This window comes from Mus musculus, chromosome 11 (assembly GCF_000001635.26).
Source record: "Mus musculus strain C57BL/6J chromosome 11, GRCm38.p6 C57BL/6J".
NCBI classification, from domain to species: Eukaryota; Metazoa; Chordata; class Mammalia; order Rodentia; family Muridae; genus Mus; species Mus musculus.
The window spans coordinates 29,230,504-29,257,747 of record NC_000077.6 but is presented as its reverse complement, the minus strand read 5'-3'; the positions used below and the strand labels follow the sequence as shown (position 1 = coordinate 29,257,747).

Genomic DNA, 27,244 nt, shown 5'->3' with positions numbered 1-27,244 from the left:
AAACCACTTTGGCTTTGTATGTATATACCACTAATTGGACTGGTAACACCCCTTGACTCCATTTGAAAGAATCTGATTAAATCTCCCTCCATTCACATTTCAAATAGATCTCCCATCTCTCTCTGGATTTACTCCTTCTCACACTCTCACTGCCAAACATAAGCACAGATTTGCTTTCTCATATCCCCTTGCTTACCAGTTAAGAATGCAGTCTTGTCAGAAGACAGACTTTTGATCCAGGTCTAGGTTTGTATTAAGGACTACAGGCCACAGGAAAAAGTCCTTGGAAGCAGACTGCTGTGTCTATGCCAACAAACTGAGGATAGTATAAAATACAGCTAGAGGACTAAAGAACAGACATCCACTGGAGTGCCTCCAGTGGGTGATTATGAAGGGCACACACATGGAGCTGGCTTTCCTGTTCCCTGGCACATTTCTTTCCCTTCTTTTCATCTCTTTCTTGGTTTGCCTTCTTTCAGATTAGAGGCCATTGAACTAATATTCTCTCAGGGATACAAACATTACTTTCAACACTGTTGGGTTTTGTTTTTGTTTTTGCTTGCTTGTTTGTTTTGAGACAAGATTTCTTGTGTCCTGGCTGTTGTGAAACTCACTCTGTAGATCAGACTGGCCTCAAACTCACAGAGATCCTCTTGCTTCTGCCTCCTAAATTCTGGGATTAAAAGCATGCACCACAACCACCCATCTTGGTGCTTGCTTCTTACCAAGAACCTCTTGACATCCAAGTGATGCCGTAACTTGCCCTTCAACCTCTTATGATAAGCACTTCATCCTCTCTCAAAGTACAACTCAAGCTTTTTATGCCTTATAGTTCTACCATTCTATGGCAGATCAGTACCACCAACCAGAGGCCCTTGATGCTCCTTCTCAGTCCTGAAGCAGCTCCAGAATAAAAAGGACCTTCATTCCTCATCCTAGAATGTTTTCAGCATCTGAGATTTAGTGCTCAATATGCTCACTCTTTCTAGTTCTTTCTGAATTCTGTTGGCTGGATCGGACATCCTGCAACATCTTGGTTCCTATATAAATATTTAGATACTGTGATAGTAAATCTTGATTGCCAGCCTGACCAGAAGACCAACACTGAGTGTAGCCAGCACAAGAGGGCTCCAGGTTCCAGACTGAATAAAATAGGACAGCATCAGTATCCATCAATCTTTGCCTTCTGAGTGTAGCCTCATGCTCCTGCTGCCTTGGCCTTACCACCATGCTGGACTATACACTCAAGGTGTGAGCCAAAATAAACACTTCCTTCTTTAAGTTGCCTTTGTATGTTTTCCTATAAGGAGTAACTAACTCAAACTCTAACTTCTAATGACCTGTGGCCTTCACTCGGAGCAGCCAGCATTAGGGAAGACAAATGCATAATGTGCACTTCTTAATAAGATAATGAAATGCTCACTTATCTATCTAGGTATGACTCTATACAAGTGTCTGTCACTCAAGATAATAACTTCCTTATCTCCATTCCCTCTGGGTTTAGGTGTGATAATTTTCCTGGAGAATTTGCCTGCCGTGTTTCTGTCTCTTCTATACCACATACCCTTTTTAAACTTTATGCATTATTATTATGTGTACATATGATGTGTGTGGGTGTGTGCATGCATGTGTGCATGTACATACATGTGTGGTACAGCCCACACATGAAGGGACAGATGTGCCATAGTGCCTTCGGAGGTCAGAGGACTTTTGTGGAGTTGGTTCTCCTCATACCTTCACATGGATTCTGGGTATTGAACTCAGGTTGAACTGAAACTTTTTACCAACTGAGCGATATCACTGACTTAGCGTTCATTCTACATAAACACTTTCCCCAACACAAGCTTTCTATTGATAGTTTGAGAATTTCATACAATACATCTGTGGTGGTTTGAATAGGTTAGGCCCCCATAGACTCATGTGTTTGAATGCTTGGCCCATTCAGAGTGACACTATTAGGATGTGTGACCTTGTTGGAGAAAGTGTGTCATTGTGCAGGCAGGTTTCAAGTTCTCCTATGTTCAAGCTACACCTAGTGTAGCTCACAGTTCACTTCTGCTGCCTGCAGATGAATATATAGCACTTTCAGCTCCTTTTCTAGTATCATGACTGCCTGTGTGTCACCATGTTTCCCATCATGATGATAATGGATTAAACCTCTGAACTGTAAGCCAGCCCCAATAAAATGTTTTCCTTTATAGGAGTTGCAGTGGTCATGGTGTCTCTTCACAGCAATAGAAACCCTAAGATCACCTCTATCACACTTACTTCCCATTCCTCCCTGGTCTGCTTTCTTCACTCCATTTCCCCATCTGTCCTTCCCCACAAAACAAACAAACAAACAAACAAAAACCAAAAAAAAAAAACCCCAAAAACAACAACAACAAAACAAAACCAAAACCAAAAAAACAAAACAAAAGAAAACTCCAAGTCCAATTAGTGTTGCCCATAGCCTCAATGGAGCATGGTCAAGCTCCAAGTGGCCAGCCCCTTAAAAGAAAACTGAGTTATATCTTTCCTCTTCTCCACCCCCACCCAGAAGCCCTCAGCTGAGAAGACCTACAATCCATTATCTTTATCACAATTTTTGTTTGTTTGTTTGTTTTTCGAGACAGGGTTTCTCTGTATAGCCCTAGTTGTCCTGGGACTCTGTAAACAGGCTGGCCTCAAACTCAGAAATCCACCTGCCTCTGTCTTCCAAGTGCTGGGATTAAAGGCATGTGACACCACTGCCTGACTGTTTATTGGAATTTTTAAGGACTCTGTTCTATAGCTTCCTATCTAGACTGTTTCTTTTGGTGGTGGTGGTGGTGGTGGTGGTGGGCATGTCACAGGAAACTTCAGTGTCATTCTCAGTTATGAGCCAGCAGTCACGGATATCACTGCAAAATAACTTTCCTTGTCCACAGCAACCAGTGGCAGCATGGATCATGAATTCCACTGGCAGCACTGCCACAGACATCAACCTTGCCTCCTGCAGACTACAGGACTACAGATACCCACATGGCCTCTGATGGCAGCATGGACTGTGGGAGTCTTTTGAAGAGTCAGAAAAATGAACCATTCTTTATTGTGAATATCTTGTTGCTCTGAGTCAAGGTGATCATTTGATTGGTATCTCTTATGGGGCAGTACCTTCCAGAGTTCAGGTTGCTGCTTACCTTCCAGCCCCCAACCTGGTTCCCAGGGCTTGACCAGCTTGCAGGCAGTAAGGCAGCCCCATGCTCTCCTTCCCTGAGAGCAGCTGAAGGAACCTGGTACTGTCCCAAGCTTCGCAGCCACCAGAGTACATGCCCTACTTGGCAATAACATGCTCATTTGTCTGTCAAAGACACACTCCTCTACCCATCACTGTTGCCCGGCTGCTGCCTCTGCATCTCTAGTTCTGCTTCTCTTGGCCTTCTATACTGCTGTGTCTGCCATTTTTTCCCAAGTTCATAAACCTATTTTTAAAGATTCTTCCCATAAGACCTTTACTTTTCAGTTGTTCCAAAGATACTTGATGCTCTGCAGGTTCATCCTTGGCTGCCAAGCCTCTCCTCAAAACCTCTGTGGGTCTCTTAGGCTCCTTGCAGTGGCCTTAGCCTCACAGGTGCTGGTGGCCACCTCCACGATATCTTGAAAAGAGTCCTCCAAGGATACCCTGCATAAACTTTTTAATACCATTTTTTTAATGAGGCAAATACTTGTCCATTCCCTCACACCTCCACCTCATCATTTCCTGATGAGACAAATATACCCTGGATTCTCTGTGAGCATGGATAGCCAGAATGCCTTTGAATGTTGTGATCTATGTTTTTAGCATATCATCCTGGACTTGTATAAGCCAAAATAAATTCAAGACCACTCCCCCGCTTTGAAGGGGTTTTAGAAACGTAGCAATCAAAATGACTAAGTCTACAGCTGCCAAAACAAAATGAGCTGTTCTCAGAAAAATAACCATAACAAGATAGCAGTTCCCAGAGAAATTCCCCTGACCTCCCCCCCCCACTAAATTCTGAGAAAAACTACAAACTGCCCAGATCTTGTCGTTAGAATTCCCTGTGACATTAATAGCTGTGATGTTAATAGCTGACCCATAAGTTCAAGATATACTGCTGCTTTGCTGATAATCCACCATAAGTGCAGGCAGAGTAAGTCACTAGGCCAAAGGTAGTCATCCTATGCAAACCAACCAATGCCTGAAAAGGTTACTTGCTACACTAATGAGAATAAGCCAGATAGCCCTGTTGCCTAAATTTGCCCCTTACAAGGCATAAAAAGTATGTTCTTTGTTTGTTCTGGGTCTCTCTTCTTGCCTGCATGCTGAGAGGATGGTCCCCAATGCGTTGGATTAATAAAAAAAAAAAAAAAACAAAAACAAACCTCTTGTGGTTTGCAGTGATGGTGATCTCTGTGGTCTTTGTGAGTGGGAGTCTTTTGATGGACTCCAACAGACTCCTACCCAATTCTCCTCAAAACCACATTGTGATTTAATTTACTAAAAGGAGAAAAAGTTTCTTAGAGGTCCTTTGAACAAGGCCACATCAGATGTCGTCAAAATTTGGCCTAATGGAACAGATCTGGTCAGCTGCTTTGAAGTCTGAGAAGAAGGACTTCCAAGAAAAAGAAGACCAGAAAAATTCTGGCTTGGGGTACAGAGTTAAGTTAAGCTATATACCAAATAATTTTCTCAATTTTGTTTAAGTCAGAATTACAATAGCTGACCTTGAACTAAGGATTTGGGATATAGCTTAGTGGTAGAATGCATGCCTGCTTATATAAAACCCACATTTAAATGACTATATTGAGTCTGTTTTTTAATAAGCTCAAAGTTTACTTCATACTGATTTGTATTGAAATTTTTTTCTAGTGAAGATCCTTACTTCATTCAAGTAAAGGTATCTTAAAGCAATTCAGACAAGTACAGGTAGCAAGCATTAGATTGTGTCTCCTGTTCTTGCTTCCACTAGAGCAGACGAGCAGAAGGACCGAATAGATGTGACAACCCAAGAGATTTCTTCAGGCTGCAGTGAGGTGTTGAGGCTGGAGTCAAAATTCAAAGGCTCTGGTAGAGCTCTTAGGGTGTGGAGAAGTGGCTCAAGTCTTGACATGACCTACACTTTCAAATCATTGTATTCTGTCAGGAATCCACATATAGGGAAAGATGATATTCACTAAGGCTAGAGTTTGTATTCTTTAGGAGAGGAGAAAGCTTATTTTAAATTCTCATACAAGGGATCTGATACAATGTAAAATCTTAAAACATCAAAGCAAAACAAAACAAACTTCAAAATAAAAATACCATGTAGTGATGCCCCTCAACAGGGGAATGGATACAAAAAATGTGGTACATTTACACAATGGAGTACTACTCAGCTATTAAAAAGAATGAATTTATGAAATTCCTAGGCAAATGGTTGGACCTGAAGGGCATCATCCTGAGTGAGGTAATCCAATCACAAAAGAACTCAAATGAAATGTACTCACTGATAAGTGGATATTAGCCCAGAAACTTAGTATATCGAGATATAAGGTACAATATGTAAAACACATGAAACTGAAGAAGAACGAAGACCAAAGTGTGGACACTTTGCTCCTTCTTAGAATTGGAAACAATCACCCATGGAAGGAGTTACAGAGACAAAGTTTGGAGCTGAGACAAAAGGATGGACCATGTAGAGACTGCCATATCCAGGGATCCATCCCATAATTAGCCTCCAAACGATGACACCATTGCATACACTAGCAAGCCTTTGTTGCAAGGACCGTGATATAGCTGTCCCTTGTGAGACTAGGCCGGGGCCTAGCAAACACAGAAGTGGATGCTCACAGTCAACTATTGGATGGATCACAGGGCCCCCAATGGAGGAGCTAGAGAAAGTACCCAAGGAGCTAAAGGGATCTGCAACCCTATAGGTGGAACAACATTATGAACTAACCAGTACCCCAGAGCTCTTGACTCTAGCTGCATATGTATCAAAAGATGGCCTAGTCGGCCATCACTGGAGAGAGAGGCCCATTGGTCAGGCAAACTTTATATGCCCCAGTACAGGGGAACGCCAGGGCCAAAAAATGGGAATGGGTGGGTAGGGGAGTGGGGGGTGTGGGGGACTTTTGGGATAGCATTGGAAATGTAATTGAGGAAAATACGGAATAAAAAATATAGAAAAAAAATACCATGTAGCAAATTTCATGTTTGTTACGATTTTTGTTTTGTTTTGTTTTGAGAAATGTTTTCTCTGTGTAGCTCTGGCTGTCCTGGAACTTGCTCTGTAGACTAGGCTGGCCACAAGCTCATGAAGACCTACCTGCCTCTGCCTCCTAGGTGCTGGGATTAAAGGTATGTATCACCACACCTGGTGTTTGTAATGAAAGCTACACTCATAATTTAATTTGGCATGGGGGCTAACTAGTCAAGTGAATGTAATCTAATTTATCTATTCATCTACATATCAATTATCTACACCCCCCCCACTCTCTCTCAAGTCTGCTCAATACCCTAGCATTGTAAATAAAACCAACTATTCTTACAAACACAAAGGTGTTGATTTCAGGCAAAGATTGGTTAAATAATTTGTGGTACACACAAATCACACAGTGAGTAAAATAAAATCTACATGTTAACAGTCATGTGTATATCAACTATGTGTACATTTACAAAATAAAGGTTGGATTATTAGAATACTATTCAGTTTTATATTTTTATATAAAAAAAGCCAAGTGTGGTGGTAGACACTTGTAATCCAAGCACTTAGGAGGTATATGTGTATACAGAGTTCAAGACCAGTTTATACTATATGAGACCCTTCCTTAAAGACAAAACCACAAACAAACAAAAGATATATTAAGAGAAAAAATTCATAACTGTGCATATAGTGGCACCATTTATGTAAGTATGTATTGCTTGCTTCAGGGTACTTTGCAGCTTCAGGTACCTTAACAATGAATGATCTTTGAAGATGGAGACCCATTGCATAATGAACTCTGATCCAAAAGTTGAGTGGAATTATTTGACATAAAATTTGGTTATTGGATGCCTGCCTGACTGTCAGGAGATGGTGATGATGGGAAACAGACCAGATGATTGGTCCACCTTGGCCACTTCTAATCTAGCTGGTCTCTAGATTCACTGTGAATATGCTGGAAGCAATCCTGGAATCCTTCTCTTCTGTGATATTTCCAATTTTATATAACACTAGCATCTCTCCTCTCTGGAAGCCCTAAACACCTCTAAGGTCTGGAAAGGATAGCTCAAACTTAGAACTTCCTTCCTCCAGCCTTTGACTTTAAGTCAGGGTGTGTGGAGACTGCTTGAAAACTACTGCATGTTGGCTGACCCTTCCTGTCAGTGTTCAGTTGGCCATCATAATGCATCTATCATTTTAGAACTTCCAAGGGCTTAATGAACTGCTTGTCTGAGATAAGGGACCAATATTGTTACTATTTCCTTTCTCAGCAAGCCCCATGTCTGCATCCTTGAACTTAGTGGCATCACTAGCAAAGACTGCAGCTGAATAGCAGGTGGAAGCAGAGGCAGGTATGAAGCCATTGCACTAGTGCTCTTCCATTCTGAACAGAAACATTGTCTAAGCTTGCTGTACCTCCTCCTTCAACACCAATGGCTTACACTGAATATCCATGGCATCTCCCAGGCTGGAAATAGAACATTTAACAGGGCCGCACTACTTAGTGTTGAGGTGCCTTTTGAGATGAAGAGTGGGACTACCAGTTCTTGCGTCATATGGACTTTCTGCCAGAAAGTAAGCATAATGTATATGTAGGTGTGTCAGCTGTTTTTGCCGTGATGAAATACTATGGTCAATGCAGCTTATAAAAGGAAGGGTCTGTTTGGTGTACAGTCAGTCCCAGAGGGATAATTGTCTGCCATGCTTCAGAAGCATGGGGTAAGCAGCAGACTTGATAGATGAAGCAGAAACTGAGGGCTCACATCTTGAACTGCAAGCAGAAAACAGTACTGACTTGAAATGGCTCTTTAAACTCTCAAAACCCATCTCTGGTGACATGTTCCCTCCAACAACATCATACATTCTAATCCTCTCAAATTGTGCCAAGAACTAGGGACTAAGTATTCAAACATTTGACTTTATGGAGGACAATCTCACTCATAAGACCACAGTAGGTGACTTTTGGAACCCTTGCACATGGGTCTCAGTGCTCAGTATCTGAAGTATCTGAAGATGAATGGTTTCCCTCGTGAATACTGAGGCTAGGTGGTGACCTTATTACCAACTTATGCTTGGTTGGGATAGATCTCTTTAGACTCCACATCTCCATGACACAGTAAAATTGTAAAGCATTACTGTAAGTGTTTCTGCTTGGATGGAAGGGTGTTCTTGGATTCAGAAGCCCAGGAAACACACAGCTCTGAGGTGGGACAGTGTTCCAGTGGAAGGGTATCATCCTAGTGGATGGAACCTTACAGCTTTTCGAGGAAGCCTCCTCATCAGAGACATTGCAGCTCTCAGAGCAGGGGATCCCCAGGTGAGCTGAGGGGCTCAGGAGCCTCAGCCAGCCCAGCTCCTTTTCTTAGAATCTTCTTTTCATTGCTTCCCTTCTTCTTGGATTCTTCAGACTGGTGAGTCACACCAGGCAGGAAATCTTATGAAAGAGATTTATTGGAAGGTTCAGGATATGGAGTGACAAATCCAGGGATGGCTGCCCTCTACACCCAGGAGCCCTGGACAAAGGGGGCAGTGCTTATATAGGATTTCTGAAGGGCAGAACTTCTCATGGCAGAGATTTCCAGTGTGAGAATTGGTGGAATTTCAAGTCTTGAATATGGGGTGGCTCAGGAATTGGTGGCTCTTTTTTTCACCCCATTTTCCTTTCATCGGGCCCATGGGTTAGGGTGAGAAGTCCTTCCTGGATGTAGCTGGCTTTACCTGAGGCTCCATCTCTGTGGGGCTGTTTGTGTGTGTGTGTGTGTGTGTGTGTGTGTGTGTGTGTGTGTGGTGTGTGTGGTGTGTGTGTGTGTGTGTGTGGGGGGGGCTAGAGAGGAGGTGCTGCCACGGTGGACAGCTTCTGCAGTGGTGCTTCATGAAAGCTGTAGGCTGAGGCATGAAAAGTGTGGCCATTATGAACAGCTCCTGAGGGGCAGCTCCCGATGAGGTGAGAAAAGCAGTGTGCCACTGTGGACCACTCTTACGGCTCTTATGATGGCTGTAGGCTGAGATGTTGTGATACCGCCATTTTGGACAGCTCCTGAGGAGCCATAGGCTGGGCAGCAAGGAGGGGCCTGGAGCCCCTTTGATGACTTTTGTGGCTCAGCAGCTTTTGTGGTCCTCAGAGACTTCAATGATGAGACAGGTGACAAGACAAATCCCCACAGAAATGACCTTTTCGTCCATAAGGAAATTCTTGGACAGAAGACAAGATTAACTAGCTAACATACTAATTGCTGACTTGAGAGCTGGGTCCTCTATCAACAGCTTTAGTATATATTGAAATAGTTCTCAACCTGTGGGCCACGGATCAGAAATCCTGCACACCAGATTTACAACAGTTGTAAAGTTACAATATGGAGTAGCAATGCAATAATTCTATGGTTGGGTGTCACCACAATACGAGAAACTGTATTAAAAGGCTGCAGCATTAGGAAGGTTGAGAACCACTGAAACGTTGAGATCTTCAGGGTCCTCTGCCTCTAATACCCCTTTAGTTCCTCCTGAGCTTTCCATGAACATTTGCTGTATGTAGCTCCTGCCCTCAACCAGACCTGGTACTGTGCTGTCGGCCCAACACACAGTCACCTCTGGTTCTCACTGAGTCCTCCACTTCCACTTTCATGAAACTGAAGTTGTAGAGTCTGCTCCTCCAGCTCCTCACCACTCTCATTATATAGCCTTGGTGGGCCTGGGACTCTCAGGTCTGTCTGCCTGTGGCTATCAGGAGTATTGGGATTAAAGGTGTAGGCCACCACATCTAGTTATAAGATTCTTGGGAGTCCTCTGGCTCTTAAGTAGGAAGAGAGCAACCTTGATACTTTCTAAATACTGTCTATGAAAGCCTAATTAAATGGAGATTAACTGATTTTATACTTGTCCTAATTTTAGTTGTTGTTAACTAAGCTTAGACCCATCCTTAGACAGCAAGCAAACGGCTTGCAGAATCAATCAGTAAACCTCACAGAGCATATTTCTCTCAATTTTGTTTTCAAGGGCCAGGGGGTCTGAAGACCGCTAGGGATGAGGTGGGAGGAGGTCCTCAGGGAAGCCACGCCTTCAGCACGCCATTTTGAGACGGGCCGCGCGCACACGGGAGCGCGAACGCCGTCTCTAAGCGCAGTAGCCAATGCCCGCGCGTCTGCTCTCAGCCTAGCAACTACGGGCCAATGAGTGGAGGGCTATCGTTTGCCCCGTTCTCTTCTAGCCAATAGGAAACGTTCCTAATCCAGCCCCCCCCCTCCAGGAGCTCAGGACTCAGGCCTCACTTCCGGGCTGCTGCGTACGTTGTCATAGCGACCATTTTACGTTAACTGGTTTGTGGTGTCTAACCTGGGGGCCCGGCGATTGCGGGGACCTTGCTGCCCGCATTCTCCGTCGCTTCCTGCGGCCGAAAGGCCAGACAGGGCTGGGGGAATCCGGCCTAGGCGTCCGCGTCGCCGGGTGCGAGCGGGATGGCTGCGGAAGAAGAGGACGAAGTGGAATGGGTGGTGGAGAGCATCGCTGGGTTCCTGCGGGGCCCGGATTGGTCTATCCCCATCTTGGACTTTGTGGAGCAGAAATGCGAAGGTAAGAACCAGACTGTGAACAAGCCAAATATTACTGTCTCTGCCTGCCGGGCCTAGGACAGTTTTGTAGAAGGAATTACGTACATCCCTTCCCGAGTGGCTCGTTTGTTTGCAGACGTGAAATTGCTCACCAAGACTTTTCACCCACTCTGCCCGAGCGCCTGTCCTGAAGACATTAGACTTTAATCCCATGTTCGGCCTGTCACTTCACCCCGTATCTTTCTACCCCGCGCAAGTGGACTGTTTGGGTAACCAGCATCTTCCTCAGTTATTTGGGGAAAACGTCGTTTTTCTTCGAGTTCCTTCTGACCCCTGAGATGTCGCCCTGTGGACTCAGCCTATGAAATGACAAATTCACTCTGGCCATTTTATCTGCAAAGGGGGGCATTCGATTACTCCGGCAGGACCAAAGCAGGCGATGGGGAGGAAGAGCTTTCTAACAAACGAGATATACAAATGTGGCATTCTTTTGAAGGACCAGCATCAGTGCTTTCTGATCGGTTCATATCACGCTCATATCCGAGTTCATAAGACGAATTGGACTCTGTTCATAGAGAAGCAATCACAAACGATGTCCTATCCAACCTTTATCTTGGTTTTTTTTTTTTTTTTTTTTTTGCCTAGGCAATACTTGGAGGGTAGCAATATATATCGTCTGAACTTGTGTCTTAGGTTAGGGGGACAGACTTTTTGTAAAGATCGGTGCAATAGAGCTGGGGTGAGTGAATACTGACTCACAGCTGCAGAGAACACATTTCAGTGAAGGGAATCTTTTATACACTTTTCTAGGATGAGGTGGCCTGCTTGAAAAGTTAATGGGTTCCCAGGCATTTGAAGTATCTGCATACACTCGACAGTGACTGTACTGCAATGCAGCTTGTTTGAGATTCAGCTAACAGAGGGTTCTTATCCTGAATTGTCTTGCAAGACTTCTCTCAAACCCAAAATTCTATGAATCTAGTAAAGAAAGAATGTTGTTTGATCACTGAACCTTTTATTTTATTCTAACTGTTAAAGTTCAAACACGAGTTAAGTGTTTTGGTAGGCAGCTTTTATGAAGGATCAGAAAGCAAAGCAATTGACTTGTGTTCCTGTAGAATTTAGAGTGCTGTTAAAAGGTTGATGAATCATGGGGATAGCCTGGCCTCCTGCAAGAGGGATTATGTCTCCCACTGATTTTCATGTATTTTTGAGACTAAATCCTTAATAGAAATTGTGTGGGGTATGGTATGCCTTCTATCCATCCACAGGTGTCAAGAGTGGCTACATCTCGGTAGTAACAGCTGATTGTGCATTTTTACAGAGAAGCAAAGCTAGGGCTTACAAACACACCACAATGATGTAGTTTTAGAACTGAAAAGAATTAGTATTTGTATTGAATGCATGAGAAGTGTCACAGAGACCAAATGCAATGTAAAAAGAATTGAAGTCAGAACACTTGGAATAACTTTATACCTCACTGATGTGGGGCTGCCAATGTGCTGTTCTCTGCCTCAGAATGCTTAACGATTAGTTTGGACAGCTCTGTGATATTAACCTTTCAGTATTCACTGAGTTATCTTAGAGCAGACACTGGGGATAGATATGCTATCCTTAAAAAGTTTACAGTCTACCATAGAAGGTGCACAAGTAAAGAGTAAAATATAAAGTGTCAAGTGCAGGTACATAAATGTTAAAAATAAAGGCACTGAGAAGATGGCTTAGGGGCAAGAGTGTTGGTAAACTTGATGAGTTGAGTCAACCCACAACCCACATGGTGGAAGGGGAGAGAGAACAGGTGCCTGCAAGGACATTTATAAGATTTCTATATTTGTACTTAATTAAATGATTTGTTCTTTTACACTGTTTTATTATTATAAATCTAGTTTTTGATGATGAAGAAGAAAGCAAATTAACCTACACAGAAATCCATCAAGAATACAAAGAGCTGGTGAGTATTTCCCCCTGATTTTTGTTGTTTGAGATGGGGCTTCATTATGCAGTCATGACTGGCCTGGAACTCACTGTGTAGACCAGGCTGGCCTAGATCACACAGAGATTTATGTGTCTCTACCTCCCCAGTGCTGGGACTAAAGGTGTGTGCCAACACACTGGCTCTTTTCATTGATTTTAAGATTGTGAAAAAATTGCTTTTTTAAATTAAAATTCTTTGAAATTGTTTTTAAGATTTATTTATTTTTGTGTATGGGTGTTTTTTTTTTTGCATGTATGTGCACTATGTATGTACCTGTTCTCACAGTAGTCAAAAGAGGGGCTTGGGTTCCTGGTAACTAAAGTTATGGATGGTTGTGAGCCACCGTGTGAGTGCTGAGAATCGAACCTGGGTCTTCTGGACCTGCACAGGTGCTCTTACTTGCCACACCATCCCTGCAGCCTTCATTATAGGAGTTCTTCCTCCTACAACAGTACTAACAGTTTTCTCAACCTTGTCATTTCCATGAGCATCTTTTTAAATGATTTTCTGTCTCTTCTGTTTTAGACGTAAGTAATGATTTATTGTAGCTATGCGGATGTTTCGCTTTTACATTTTTATTAAGCTGGGGCCTCTAGGCCAGTGCTGTGCTCCCTGATATATAGTTGTCTTGGGAGTTTTAAGAGCCTCTGCATATTTTAAAAAGAAGACAATGGGTAGAGGAGTTGTACCATGTTCACCTTCATAATTCTGGCAGAGGAAATTAAACTTTATGTGATTTTTTTTCAAGAAAAAAAAACCTTCTCCTTGTTAATTTATTGGTGAAAGACATTATTAGTTCTGTGTCTTGTATAATGGTAATTCCAAAGAGCATTCTAAACAGGCAGAATGACAATTAGAATTTTCCTATGTACATTATAAAGGTTAATTCATTTCCTTTTAGGTTGAAAAGCTGTTAGAAAGTTACCTCAAAGAGATTGGAATTAATGAAGATCAGTTTCAAGAAGCGTGCACGTCCCCTCTGGCGAAGACGCGCACATCACAGGTGTCAGCTTTGTGTTACTCTGTTAATATTAAGATGTAACAAGGAGTCACGGCGTTCTTTAAGTAAAATATGTTCGATTGTGGAGATATAAGAAGTGTTAGACACTAAGCAAATTAGACATTGTGTGAGGTGGACACAGTCACCTGACATGTTCACTCGTAACCACTTTAAGAAATAATATGATCTGATGGAATTAAAAATAAGCTTTCTGATCCCAGAGTTCTGAGATCACAAAGTTTATCCATGTGTGGTTTCATTTCTGTAGGACCCTGATGATTCTGTTGTTGCCCTTTTTCTATTTGTAACAAATGTGCAGTCTCTAGTTCTGGAGCCTCCTTGTGGAACTATTTTTGTTTCTTTTTATGTGAATTGGCATTTTACCTACATGTATGTATGCACACAGCTGTGCATGCCTGGTGCCTGTGAAGGCCAGAAGGGGGATTTGGTCCCTCTGAAAGTTAGGGCTAGCTGTGAGCTGCCATCTGGGTGCTGGCTCTGCAGGAGCAGCAAGTGCTCTTAACTGTTGAGCCATCTCATCACCTCTTCATAAAACTGGGTTTCTTATCTCTTTAGATTGCAGTACTGGGCGAATGGTTAGTAGGTACATTAAAGAAAATGCTTATTGAACGTTCTTGTGAATTGTTAGGCTTTTAAAACATTTATTTATTTATTTATTTATTTATTTATTTGGAGTGGAGACAGGGACTTGCTGTGTAATTCAGGTCAGCTCCAAACCCATTGTGTAGCTAGGGTTGGTCCTGAACTCATACTTTTCCTATTTTACCCTCGGAAGTTTTAGATTACAGGGGTCAATCACCTTGCTCAGTTCCCTAACTGATACTTTAGACATCTCTTGGTGTTATCTCACTTTATCTTCTTGGCACCATTTAGCTTCAACCTATTACTGAAGAAACTAAATCAGAGAAATAGAAGCAGGCACTGCTGTGAACATACATCCTAGGCAGTCCACGTTCATGTCCTTGCTCGTTTTGTTTCCTGTCTTCTAGTAAATGGACTACATTTGTTTAGTAAGATGTCAATGGGGATTGCCTAGTTTGCTACCTTAGGCTCTGTTTTCAGCTTTGTCCTTTTATAATTCTTTAATATGTCATGTACTGTCATTCATTCAGGCCCCTCATAAGTATGTGTGCACCTGGCTTTGCTTATACTAACTGTTTTAATTAGGGTTTCCACTGCTGTGAAGAGACACCATGGCCAAGGCAACTTTATAAGTAAAGGACAACATTTAATTGGGGCTGGCTTACACTTTCAGAGGTTGAGTCCATTATCATCATGGCAGGAAGCATGGCAGCATGGCAGACATGGTGCTGGAGGAGCCAAGAGTTCTATACCTTGATCTGAAGGTAATGAGGAAGAGACTGACATCTTCAGGGAGGAAGCTCATCCCCACAGTGACACACTTCTTGCAACAAGGCCATACCTATCTCAACAAGCCACACCTCCTAATAGTGCCACTCCCTGGACCAAGCATATTCAAACTACCATGACACCCCTTACTCTAGAATGTACAGCCCTCTCAGTACACTACTATCCCTTTCTTAGCCCAAAGGAATTAAAAGGGTATAACTGCAATACTGTCTTTGCCCATCATCTTTCAGCAAATATTGAAAGATTCAGGATACAACATTTGCAGTAGTATTTCCTTTGAAGAGTTTTTGTGAACCTTAAGTGATTATGTATGTCAAACTTTTAGTATAATGCCTATTGTGTGTTAAGTGGTCTCTAAGTAAATTGAAGTACTTCTTAATTAGCTGTGGCTATTTTGGTGGTTGATTAGCAGTGTGCTGACAGGCGAGGGTCATGGGTTCAATCTTCTGTGGACCAGTCAGCATTGTTCTCTGTAGAACAAGCTCAGCCACCTGCTGCTGACCGGCAGCAGTGACTCAGCGCTGGACTGTCAGTACTCCTGAAATGCATCTTAGAGCACTGTGATGAGTGCTTCCCAGTCACAGCATTTTCACACATGAAATCAGAAAGTGGGTTCTAGTACGCCAATCTGGGTGCCTAAAATCCAGCTTAAGGAACATGAGTAGTTTAGGAGGTATTTTGTGTTTTCTTGATCTGGTGTTGATTTTCTAAACTAGCTGCTGCTTTCACTGAATTGCACTGCTAAGGGGGACTTGCTGAAGAGTGCTTTTGGCTCATTTCAAATATCATTAGGCCTGGAACACTGGTCCTAGCATGCAAGTGTGGTAAGCATTATACCAGTGAGGTGGTAAATAGTAAAAACAAAAGCTTGCATGTGCATGCACATGCACACAATACATGCCCCTCCCAACAAAAACAAAAACAAAAACAAAAACAAAACAACGTGCCTTAAAAAAAAACCCAAACAGGCAGAAGGTGATGGCCCACAACTTTAATCCCAACACTCTGGAGGCAGAGGCAGTCGAGTCTCTGAGTTTGAGGCCAGCATGGTCTAGAGAACAAGTCCCAGGACAGTGAGGGGTACACAGAGAAATCCTGTCTTGAAAACCAAAAACCAAAAACCAAACCAAATAAAATAAAATAAAATAAAATAAAATAAAACAAAACAAAGCAGCATCCCTCTTTATGTATATTTGCATTTATTTTGTACGTGCTCACATATAAGTGGAAGCCAGAGAACCGTTTGGTGGAGTCAGTCCTCCTACCACGTGGGCCCTAGGGATTGAATTTAGGCCATCAGGCTCTGCGAGAGTGCCTTATCCAGCTCACCTGTAACAGCTTGCTTTTCTCTTATATGGTACTTGTAAAAACTTGTGATTTTGTGATTGTGATTGTGTGTGTGTGTGTGTATGTATGTGTGCATATAAAGGTTATAAATAGGTTTAGTATAGCAAAAGCCAGGGACTTCTATATAGCAAAGAATAGAAGTTTGTTTTGTTTTCATGTTTTAGTGGGTTTACTTTACTTTTGTCAGAGGGAAACTAATAGTTGCAAAAGCATTTCAGTATAATTTGGGAAAGTCATGCTTAATTTTAGTGACTGGCATTATTAAGAATATATATATATATATATATATATATATATATATATATATATACACACATATATAATATATATACATAATAGTATATATATAGTATTTTCATTTAATTTCCAGAAGCATGCATAACACTATTATATATGAGTGCTAATTAATGTAAAAAATAGACTATTTTTAGAGCAATTTTATGTTTATAGAAAATTGAATGGATGTTTCATTTCTTAAGATCTTATATTAGTGTAATATGTTTGACATACTATGGAACCAAGATTGATACATTATTTCACACTTTGTGTTCTGTAATTGTCGTTTTGTCATATACTGTTCATATATCCACAATCACATTATCATAGAAAATAAAGTTTTCTGGCTTCACATATTTTTTCCTCCTGACCTAGTCCCTGGCTTTTGACAATAACCTTTCTTTTCTTCTTCTCTTCTCCTCCCCTCCCCTCCCCTCCCCTCCCCTCCTCTCCTCCTTTCCTCCCTCCTTCCTTCCTTCCTTTCTTTCTTTCTTTCTTTCTTTCTTTCTTTCTTTCTTTCTTTCTTTCTTTCTTTCTTCTTTCTATTTCATAGCATTTTTAAATTATTTTTTTATAATTTAAGGCAATTTTTTATAATTTAAATTTACATATATTTTAATCCTATTCTTCCCCTCTCCCAAGTCCTTCCAGTTCTTCTCCCCTCCTATCCACCCATCTTTAAGTTCTTTCTCAAAACCAACAACCCCCCTCCCCCAAACCAAGAAAACAAAATAAAATTACACCAAGAAAGAAAACAAACCAACAAAACCTCTACCAAACTGTAACCAAATAAAAGCACACACACAAAAAAAATCTGTGGAGTTCATTATGTGTTGGCCAGCTACTCCTGAACATGGGTGAGCCTGTCCTGGTGTGGCTGGTCCATTGTTAGTTGATCTATTGGAGGAAACTGATGTTCCCTCTCCTAGCAGGTATAAGAGACAGTTCAGTTGTTCACATCCACCCTAGTGGCTGCCTGCCTGCCTGCCTGCCTGCCTGCCTGCCTGCCTGCCTGCCTGCCTGCCTGCCTGCCTGCCTGCCTGCCTTCCTTCCTTCCTTCCTTCCTTCCTTCCTTCCTTCCTTTTTTTTTTAAATAACAAAATAAAATGTAATAAGAAAACAAAAACTATCACATCAAAGTTGGACAAGAAAAATCAACAGAAGTTTTGAAAAGAGCCCAAGAATTGTCACAAAAATCATAGACTCACTTGTTCACACACTCAGGAGTCCCATAAAACCACTAAACTGGAGGCCATAGTCTGTGGTCTGTAGACTTTTTAGAAGCTTTTACATTAGTTACAGTATGTATCCAAGGCTTGTGTTCTGTTTGGCCACACTGCTTCCCAGCAGTGAGTTGAGACCTCTGTAACTGATTGTGCAGGGTCTTGAAATGTTGGCAATATTAAAGTTTTCTGAACTGAAGTGTTTATGGCTGTGTGAAGCTGAGCTATAGCACAAGGCTTTACTATAGCCAGGATTCTAAACCTGAAAGTGCTTACTTTGCACTTTGTATGAGGCTGTGCACCATCATAGAACACTTTGTCAAACACTTTGCCTCAAACACCTTGCCCAAATTGAAGACTATTGTATGTTATGAATTGTGGTATCTTTACTGTCAATAGACTATCACTGCGCTTATAGAAATATAATAGTTTATAGAAAGAAAATATTTTTATTGTTATTTCTTAGCATATCAAATTAGTCTATTGTCAGATTTTATTGTTTTAAAGTGTTTGACTTTAAAGATTGCTTTAGAGTTGCAGTTTCACATTTCATAAAAACATTGTTGAATGAATTTTGGCTTGAAATTAGGGTAGAATTTTCAACAACTTCTGAAATAGGCCCTAATGGTCCTTGGGCCATTTGTAGTACTTATTTATGTGGAGTGGTATTCTCAGCATTGATGATTATAAAATCAAAATGTTCACCAATTCTGAAAGATCCTGAAGTTGTATGTCCTCTAGTATCAAACATTCAGCAATGATTGATTCTTTTTGTAAAATAAGCACACCCATATTATTAGTATGCAAATCTGCTCTAGTGCTTAACAAATGGAAAATGATATGCATGGCAAATGTCCTTTTTGCTTTTGAATTTCTTTTCATGTGTCTGTTTTACCTGCATGTATCTTTGTGTACCATGTGCATGACTTGTGTCCATGGAGTCCGGAAGAGGGCATCAGATCCCCTGGGACTGGAGTGATAAATTGTGAGGTGCCATGTGGGTTCTGGGAACCAAATCGGAATCCAGACAGTGCTCTTACTCATCGAGTTGTCTTTCCAGGCCCCTGAATGGCCTAGAATGTCTCATGTGTCCCTGGCTAGTCTCCAATTCACTGTGTAGCTGAAAATGACCTTGAACTTGATCCTCTTGCTTCCATCTCCCAAGTGCTGAGATTGGAGAGACTATCCAACACTCATTTCTGTTGCAGAGGCCCCAAGTTTGGTTCCCATCATTCACATAGAGTGGCTCATAGCTATCTATAACTCCAGTTCTAGGGAATATGAGCCACCTTTTTCTGGCCTCCATAGACACCTATATGCATATAATGCTCATGAACTTATACAAGTTTGTACACACATACACTTTTTCTTTTTGAAAATAGATGATCTTTACAAGGGTGAGGAAACTTCTGCCTATTTCCATTTGCTGAGAAGGGTTTGCTATGTTTTAAATACATGAGTGGTGGTCAAATTTTATCAGAAGCTCTTATTTTTTTTTTTTTTAATTATTTACTCATTTATTTTTAAATGTAGGGATGCTGTGTCTGCATGGACACCTACTTGCCAGAGAGGGCAGCAGATCCCTTTATAGATGGTCCTGAGCTACCATGTTGGTCTAAGAACTGAACTCAGGACCTCTGGAAGAACAGCCAAGTGTTCTTAACCACTGAGCCATCTCCCCAACTACTAAAGCTCTTTTCTATGTTTATTGATAAGATCAATAGCAGTCTCCAGTCTGTTAATCTCTGATATAGTGACTTATTTTTAAATGTTGATCTACTTTGAATAATGAGAAAAGAATCCCAGGTTGTTATGCTATGTAATTCTTTTTATACATTGTTGAATTCAGTTTGCTAAAATTCTCTGACATTTAGTTTTTCCTTTCTTGTAAAGTCTTTGTCTGATTTTAGGATTAGGGTACTATTGCCTCAGGTAATGAGTTGGTATGTATTATCTCTGCCTCAGTATTCTAGAAGAGATCGGAGAGAGGTAGTATAATCTGCTCATATGTTAGGTGGAATTTGTTTTTAAACTCATCTTGACTTTTTCTGTTTTGTACAGTTACCAATTATTTTTTCTTTCTCCCCTTCCCCTTCCTCCTCCTTTTCTTCTTTCTCCTCTTCCTTTTTCTCTTCCTCTTCCTTTCTTCTTCTTTCTTCATTTTGGTTTTTCAAGATTGGGTTTCTCTGTGTAGCCCTGGCTGTCCTATAACTTATCTTGTAAACCAGGCTGGCATCAAACTCACAGATATCCTCTTGCCTCTGACTCCTGGGTGCTAGGATTAAAGCCATGTGCCACTACTCTCTGGCTGATTAACCTTTTAAGTAGGCATAATGAATAAATTTACCTGTTCATATCATCTTATATCATAGTGTGAGTTTGGCAAACTGTGGTCAACAAGTTTGGGCACAGAGTTGTTTACATATTTCTTCATTATTTTTTTAATGTTTATTGTTCAACAGTGATATGATAGCCCTCCTTACATCTTTTTTTTTTTTATCTGATCCTACTGGGAATTCTTAAGTATGTATTTTTTTAATGTTTATTGTTCAACAGTGATATGATAGCCCTCCTTACATCTTTTTTTTTTTTTTTTTTTATCTGATCCTACTGGGAATTCTTAAGTATGGTGTTAGCTGTGGTTTTTATTTTTTATTTTTGTCTTCTTGAGATAGGGTCTTGAGTAGTCTAGGCTGTTCTCAAACTCACTATGTAGCCCAGATTGGCTTTTTCTTAGCTGGGTCTGTCAATTTCAACAAGCATTTAGAGGATCAGAACACTGGTTCAGTGGAGACCTCTTCTAGAAGACCCAAATTCCATTCCCAGCATTCACATTAAATGGCTTACAACAACTGTAATTCCAGCTCCAGGGGGCTCTCACTTTTCTAGCCTCTAGGGATACCTGTACTCGCATACACAGACACACAATTACAAATAATAAAAACTTAAAAAAAGACCAGAACAATTACTTTTATGTTTACTTTTCAGATTATAAAATGCTACTTCATTTAATATTTTGTGAGACAGTTGTTACTATATTTGTTTTATTCAGAAGCAAAAGTTTTAAGAAAGATTTATGTGTGTGTCCCATGTTGCAGTGCCTGCAGAGGCTAGAAGAGGGCATTGGCTGCGCTGGAACTGGACTCACAGATGGTTGTCAGCCATAATAAGGGTGCTTGGAATTGAATCTGGGTACTCTTAACTGTGGAGTCATCTCTCTAGGCCCCAGAGACACATTTCTTATATCATAATATATTTAAAATGAGATTGTTTTGTATAATTAAAAGTTTTATTTAATTGGTAGTTTTTTCTAAGTGACACACAAAACAATGTCCGATTTTACTACTTTTCAGAATCTTAGAGTCCATGAAACACTATATAAATGCTATGTTATTTTTATCGATACTAAGGATTAAATAATATCCAGCGTCATAGAGCCACTAGTGCCTATAGTTTCATTGGATGTAGTCTTTTGATATCAAGATTCTTTTCCTTCTTTAATATGCCAATGTTTTGGAAACCTTAATGTTTTAAGAATTAATCTGGAGATACGTGGACACTCATCCTATAAAGATTATAGTTTTTAATGTCTGATAAATAGGGCTCAGGAATATTCTTTATTAACAATCATTTTTTTCTTGGATTTATTAAGTAAGGTCAGAGGTCACAATTACAAGTTCAATCTCTAACTAGCTACTAGAAAATTTGTTTGACACATTGCTATCAATAGCAGTGCCCATAGTTGGGTGTGGTGGCTCAGACCTGTAATCCCAATACTTTGTCTCAGGAGGCAAATTATAATTGAGTTTGAGGCCAAGTTAGGTTACAGAGTGAGACCCTGTCTCAAAAGGCCAAAAATTAAATGAAATAGCATTGCCATTTTTAAGTTGGATAAAGTACTTGTTGTTAGTAATAGGTCAGGAAGCCCAACCCCCAAAAGGGGACTCAGACAGAAGCTACCCACCCATATTGGTTTTAGCAGTCTCAGCTCATGTTTGCCATTCCCTGCCTTGAGATCCATGAAAACCCAGGCGACTTAAGGGAACATTTTAATTTTTTCTTCATAGTGTGCTCCTTGTAGATGCCACTGAGAACCACTCTTGCTTTTTTTATATTTGTTACACTGCACATCTAGAATGTGTTGGCCTGGTTGCTAGGGGAAGGGCTCATCTGTTTCAAGTGTTATTCTTTGGTGAAGTGTCTGGTCTGGTACTCTTTGTGAGAACATTGCCTTTGCCTTGTAGTAAGCAGTACACTCTGAGTTACCTCTGCATGATGTTGTGTGGTCAGCTTTTCCATTCATCTTAGGTAGAACTGAAAATTAGATTCTGCTAAGACCTTCTGAGTGCTTCCTTTGGGTGTTTCCATGCACTTCAAAGCTTACTCTGCTTATTAATTAGCTTGGGAATTGTTTTGTTCTTTGCAATATGTAACATTGCTAACAGTTAAGGACATACTTATGTATGTAATCTAATGATAGATATTTTTATTATTTTTTTAAAGATTTATTTATTTTTATTTTACACGTAAGGGTGTTTTGCCTGTATGTATGTCTATACCACATGTGTACCTGCTGCCCTCAGAACAGGGTGTCAGATCCCCTAAGATTGGAGTTACAGATGTTGTGAGCCACCATGTGGGTGCTGGGACTTGAACCTGGGTCCTCTGCAAGGGCAGTAGTGCTCTTTATAATTGAGCCATTGCTCCAGCCTCTTTTAATCTTCATTTATTATACTTTTCAGTTTTGACTTTTCATAATTCCTAATCTATTGTAGTATAATATTTAACATACATATATTTTTTGCTTATAAGACTTCATCTTTTATTTGTTTATTTCCTGAATTAAACCCAAAGTAAATGTCAGGAGATAGGATAGAAGCCAAATATTTTGTGTGAAAATCACACTTGGATACTGAGATGACAACGTTAGAAATGTAAACCAGATGGTTGTGTGTTCCATTTAACACTAGCTGGTTTGGGAAAGGAGTCTGCTATCTGACTCCTGGAAGCTTGCAGGTTGAATGAGGTAGCTCTAGAGAACCCTATTTTAAAGGCTTAAAAAAAAAAAAAAGTCTTAGCAGGGTATAGCTGTATACCCTGTGATCTCAACAGATCCCCACAGAAAGCCAAGGCAGGAGAATTAGGAGTTTGAGGCCAACCAGAGCTACATAATAAAACCCTATTGTTGTGGTTTTTAATCTTAAGATTGTCTACTTGAGTCACCTAACCATAATAATAATGTAACATTCATGAATTAATATGCTGCTTTTCAGTGGAAATGATGATTTCAATGTGGGTTAAATAGTTTCCAAACTTAAATCTTCATTTAACCTCTAGACTTCCTCCCACAGGCCATTTTGCAGCCTGTGTTGGCAGCAGAAGATTTTACTATCTTTAAAGCAATGATGGTCCAGAAGAACATTGAAATGCAGCTTCAAGCCATCCGAATAATCCAGGAGAGGAATGGTAAAATGCTGGAGTTAGGCATCTAAATACTAACTGAATTTGTTTTTGAAGTGTTTTTTTTTTTTTAAATTCTAACAGTCTTAAACATAGTAAGCTACCTTTTATCCATTTATTTCAAACGTGAAAGTCTTTGTAAAGGATTTAAGAAGGGCTGGAGAGATGGCTCAGCAGTTAAGAGCACTTACTGCTCTTCTAGAGATCCTGAGTTCATTTCCCAGCAACCACATAGTGGCTCACAACCATCTGTAATGGGATCCAATGCCTTCTTCTGGTGTGTCTGAAGACAGCTACAGTATACTTATAAAATAAATAAATCTTGAAAAAGAAAAAAGGTTTTAAAAAAGAGGATTTAAGAAAATAAGTTTCCTAACTTAGCATGTGGCATCTCAAAGAAAGAAGACAATTTGATTTACTAATGCTTTATAAGTTTTGTGAGATCTTGCTTTTCTGCCCAGCCACTGTGTTAAGTTTAATGTCTCGAGTGGCTGTTGCTGTTATGAGCAGGTGACTACTCTTCTGCTTGTCATTATTAAGACCTTAGTAGGAAATGGTTCTCAGGTGTCAGTAAGCACTGGGTCAGCTGTTATGGGTCTAGGGTGAGACCTGGTCACCTGTATCTTTAGCAGTTTTCCAGGTGTTACTGGAGCTGTTGATCCTGGCCACAGCAGAGGCCAGCACTTTACAAGTCTGGCAGCAAGATTGTTTCTTTGATGTTTTTGTGAAGGTATGGGAGCTATATTTAGTTGTGAAGTTTGCTTTTAAGGGTGTGGAATGTGCAGTAAGTGAGGCCTGTTTTTATTTGGGGGGAGGAACATCTCTGCCATGGTGCACATGTGTTGCTCAGAGGATAGCTTCTAGGAATGGGTCCTAGGAATAAAACTTAGGTCACAAGCTATCTCACCAGCCCCAACAAATAAGGATTCTGTGGATATGAGACAAACATCAGAATGTTGTAGATTTGTGGCCATGTGAGCCTTAACCTTTGAAGCCAGCCACTACTTTAGCTGTGCCTTAAAGTTAAGCTCCTTTTCACAGTGGGTCCTAGAGTCGTTGTCTGTTGTTAAGAGACTACCCTGACTGGGAAGAGTGTGATACAGTGTGGTTACTTTGAAGTAAATCATTTGGAAGAGTGTCTTTTTTGTTGTTTTTCCATTCTTTGTTTTGTGAAGTCCTCTATTCTCAATACTCCCAAAACTATGCTTTAATTTGTTCTGTGGGATAACTGCTTTGCATTTGTAAGGCTTGTTTTGAGAGGACAATGTTTAATAAAAGAAACAGTGCACTTGACCAGTGGACTGTAGTTTTCCAGTTTGGCATTTAAGGAAACTTGATTTTTTAAACAGAGAACAAATACTTCTGCGGTTGTATTAGCTTCATGCTTCAGATCACCAGTAATAGTGCACGCCAGTGAAAATGGTGTGACCAGTTAGACATCAGTCTCTGTCTTGTTAGTTAGGATTATTATTGCTGTGATGAAACACATGAACAAAGCAAGTTGAGAAGGAAAGGGTTTATTCAGCTTATACTTCCAGAATACTGTTCACCATCAAGGGATGTCAGGACAGGAACTCAAACATGGCAGGAACCTGGAGGCAGAGGCCATGGAGGGGTTACTGGCTTGCTCTTCATGGCTTATTCGGCCTGCTTTCTTATAGAACCAGGGATGGTACCACCCACAATGGGCTGGTACCTCCTTCATCAATCACTAATTAAGAAAATGTCCTACAGCCAGATCTTAGCATTTTCTCAAATTGAGATTCTCTCCTCTCAGTTAACTCTAGCCTGTGTCAAGTTGCTATAAAACTATCTAGCACAATCTCTCAGATGAAGTTCAAATAGGAAGACAAGTTCAGAATTGTTCACTCTAGTGCTCAGTGATGTTTTCAAGGCCTCTGACACTTGCCATATTTATACTCTGACATTACCAGCCTCTTCTGCTTCCAATGCAAACTCAGTGTTTTGTGAGGAAAGGAATTTTTTTGTGTGTGAATTTCTTTTTGTAAGAAAGATAACATTTCATGAGAGCCCTCCAAGAGCCTTCGCTCAGGCCCTATTGCTCAGGGTCAAGTTACTGGCCTTAAACTGGAAGGGGTTGGGACCATTGTGATAACTTGACTTAAGCTATCAAGTGCTACTTTTCTGAGGTGAGAGAGCGTTTGATCTCTCAGTGATGGCTGCCTGATGACTGCATAGAATCAGGCTTAATGGAGAAGGGATGGATGATGTGGGATAATTACTGCTGTCAGCCCACAATATGGGCAGTTTGCTCTATGTCTAAATTTAAATTAACATTTGCATCCAGGGCTGAGTAGTAGATCAGTGTTGATTGTATTCAAAACAGAATGTTTGGAAATTTTATGTTTTGTAAGAAAAATTCAAAGGCTTTCTGGATTTTTGTTCTCAAATAATTTGGAGAAAATGCATTTTGATGGTTTAAAGGATTTCTTTCGTACAGTTGCGTTGTTACTTACTGCTTTTAATTCTCCATAGAAAGGTTGCTAGGAGGAAAATGATTTTATACCTTTTGGCTGTGCAAAATTATGCTTCAGAGTGATGAGTTTGCAGGTGTGACTTTTCTGGTGTGATGCTGTGCTGTGGTTTCCAGGTGAAGAGTACATGCATTTTTCTGCTCTTTCTTTACAAATGACTATTAACTCAGTACAGTGTTTAGCCCCAAATGCAGATGAACATCAAGGGAACTGTAATGATAAACTACTTTAGAGCTAATCTAGAATCCTATTGTATATGTATTTGCATAAAGAAATGGAGAGTAAAATAAAGGTGCCCTCTTTTCCTGCTGTAGTACACAGAGATGGACACTTCTAATGAGCCTGCCTTATCAGGGAGGTAGAAGTCAGTTAAACCAACAATTAAAACTACTTCCTGTGAATTTCTGTTTTCTGGGTTGAGGGGAATGCAAGGTGGAGGTTGGCACAATTGTGATTTAAAGCTATTGCCAATACTGAACATGCTTCAAGGGCAGAGATAGTATCATTGATCTTTATGTTCAGCACAAGTTTAGCACATGCTGTCACTGCACATAGTAAGCAGGGCCTTTTCACTAGCATCACAGTTCAAATGGAGAACATGAAACTCCCTCTAACAAAGCACCATTTTGTTTTGTAACCTCACTTAAGGCTCACCTTTAAAAGCACACTGTTAACTCTGGCTAAGTGGTATCAGTAGGATATCCTCAGATGGAGTGTGACAATGGAAGACCATAATGTCTATATTATTTTTATTGGCATACAGTTTTTTTCAAGTTATTTTCTTAAAAATTAATAGTGTGTGAGAGACAGAAATAGGTCAATCTCTAGATAGAGAAAACATGAGTGCCTCCATGATGTAGAGGTCAAAGAAAACTTATTTTTTTTGGTCCTGGGAGTTGAGCCCATGCATGCTTTTTAAGGGCTCAACCACTGAGCTACATATTGGTTCCAATCATTGCTATTTTAGATAGTAAACACAAGTTATCACTGAGAGATAGTTGTAGCTAAAATCAAGACTGGTTTTTGTTGAGCTTAATCCCTAAAATGTAAGGAAGTTAAGCAGAAGATAATTAACAAGGCTTGGAATTTTTAAAAATGATACATTGTAAACTAATTTGTACCCATGGTCCATAACAGTGTGAAGAGTGTTTCAGTTGAGTTGATGGTCTTCCATGTGGTGTTTGGTTTTGAACAGGTGTGTTACCTGACTGCTTAACTGATGGTGCAGATGTGGTCAGTGACCTTGAACAGGAAGAGATGAAAATTCTAAGAGAGGTCCTCAGGTATGCATTTTCAACTGTTTTTAAATGAAATGTTAGTAGTGTTGTATATGATCTGAATGTATTTGAACTTTTCCCTAGAAAA

General features: G+C 40.5%; 1 protein-coding gene across 2 annotated transcripts in view; it reads left to right on the top strand.

Annotated features, from left to right (window-relative positions):
• Positions 1-10,430: 10,430 nt before the first annotated feature.
• Positions 10,431-27,244, top strand: part of Cfap36 (cilia and flagella associated protein 36) — a 28,400-nt gene continuing 11,586 nt past the window's right edge. Inside the window, exons 1-5 of one of the 2 annotated variants that reach the window (NM_025740.3) lie at positions 10,476-10,733; positions 12,598-12,662; positions 13,588-13,689; positions 23,276-23,390; positions 27,075-27,162. In NM_025740.3, the coding sequence (NP_080016.1) occupies positions 10,619-10,733; positions 12,598-12,662; positions 13,588-13,689; positions 23,276-23,390; positions 27,075-27,162 (485 nt within the window). In that variant the 5' untranslated portion in view covers positions 10,476-10,618. Of the gene's footprint in view, positions 10,734-12,597; positions 12,663-13,587; positions 13,690-23,275; positions 23,391-27,074; positions 27,163-27,244 lie in introns of both variants that reach the window. The other variant, XM_030245800.1, reaches the window with a different exon arrangement.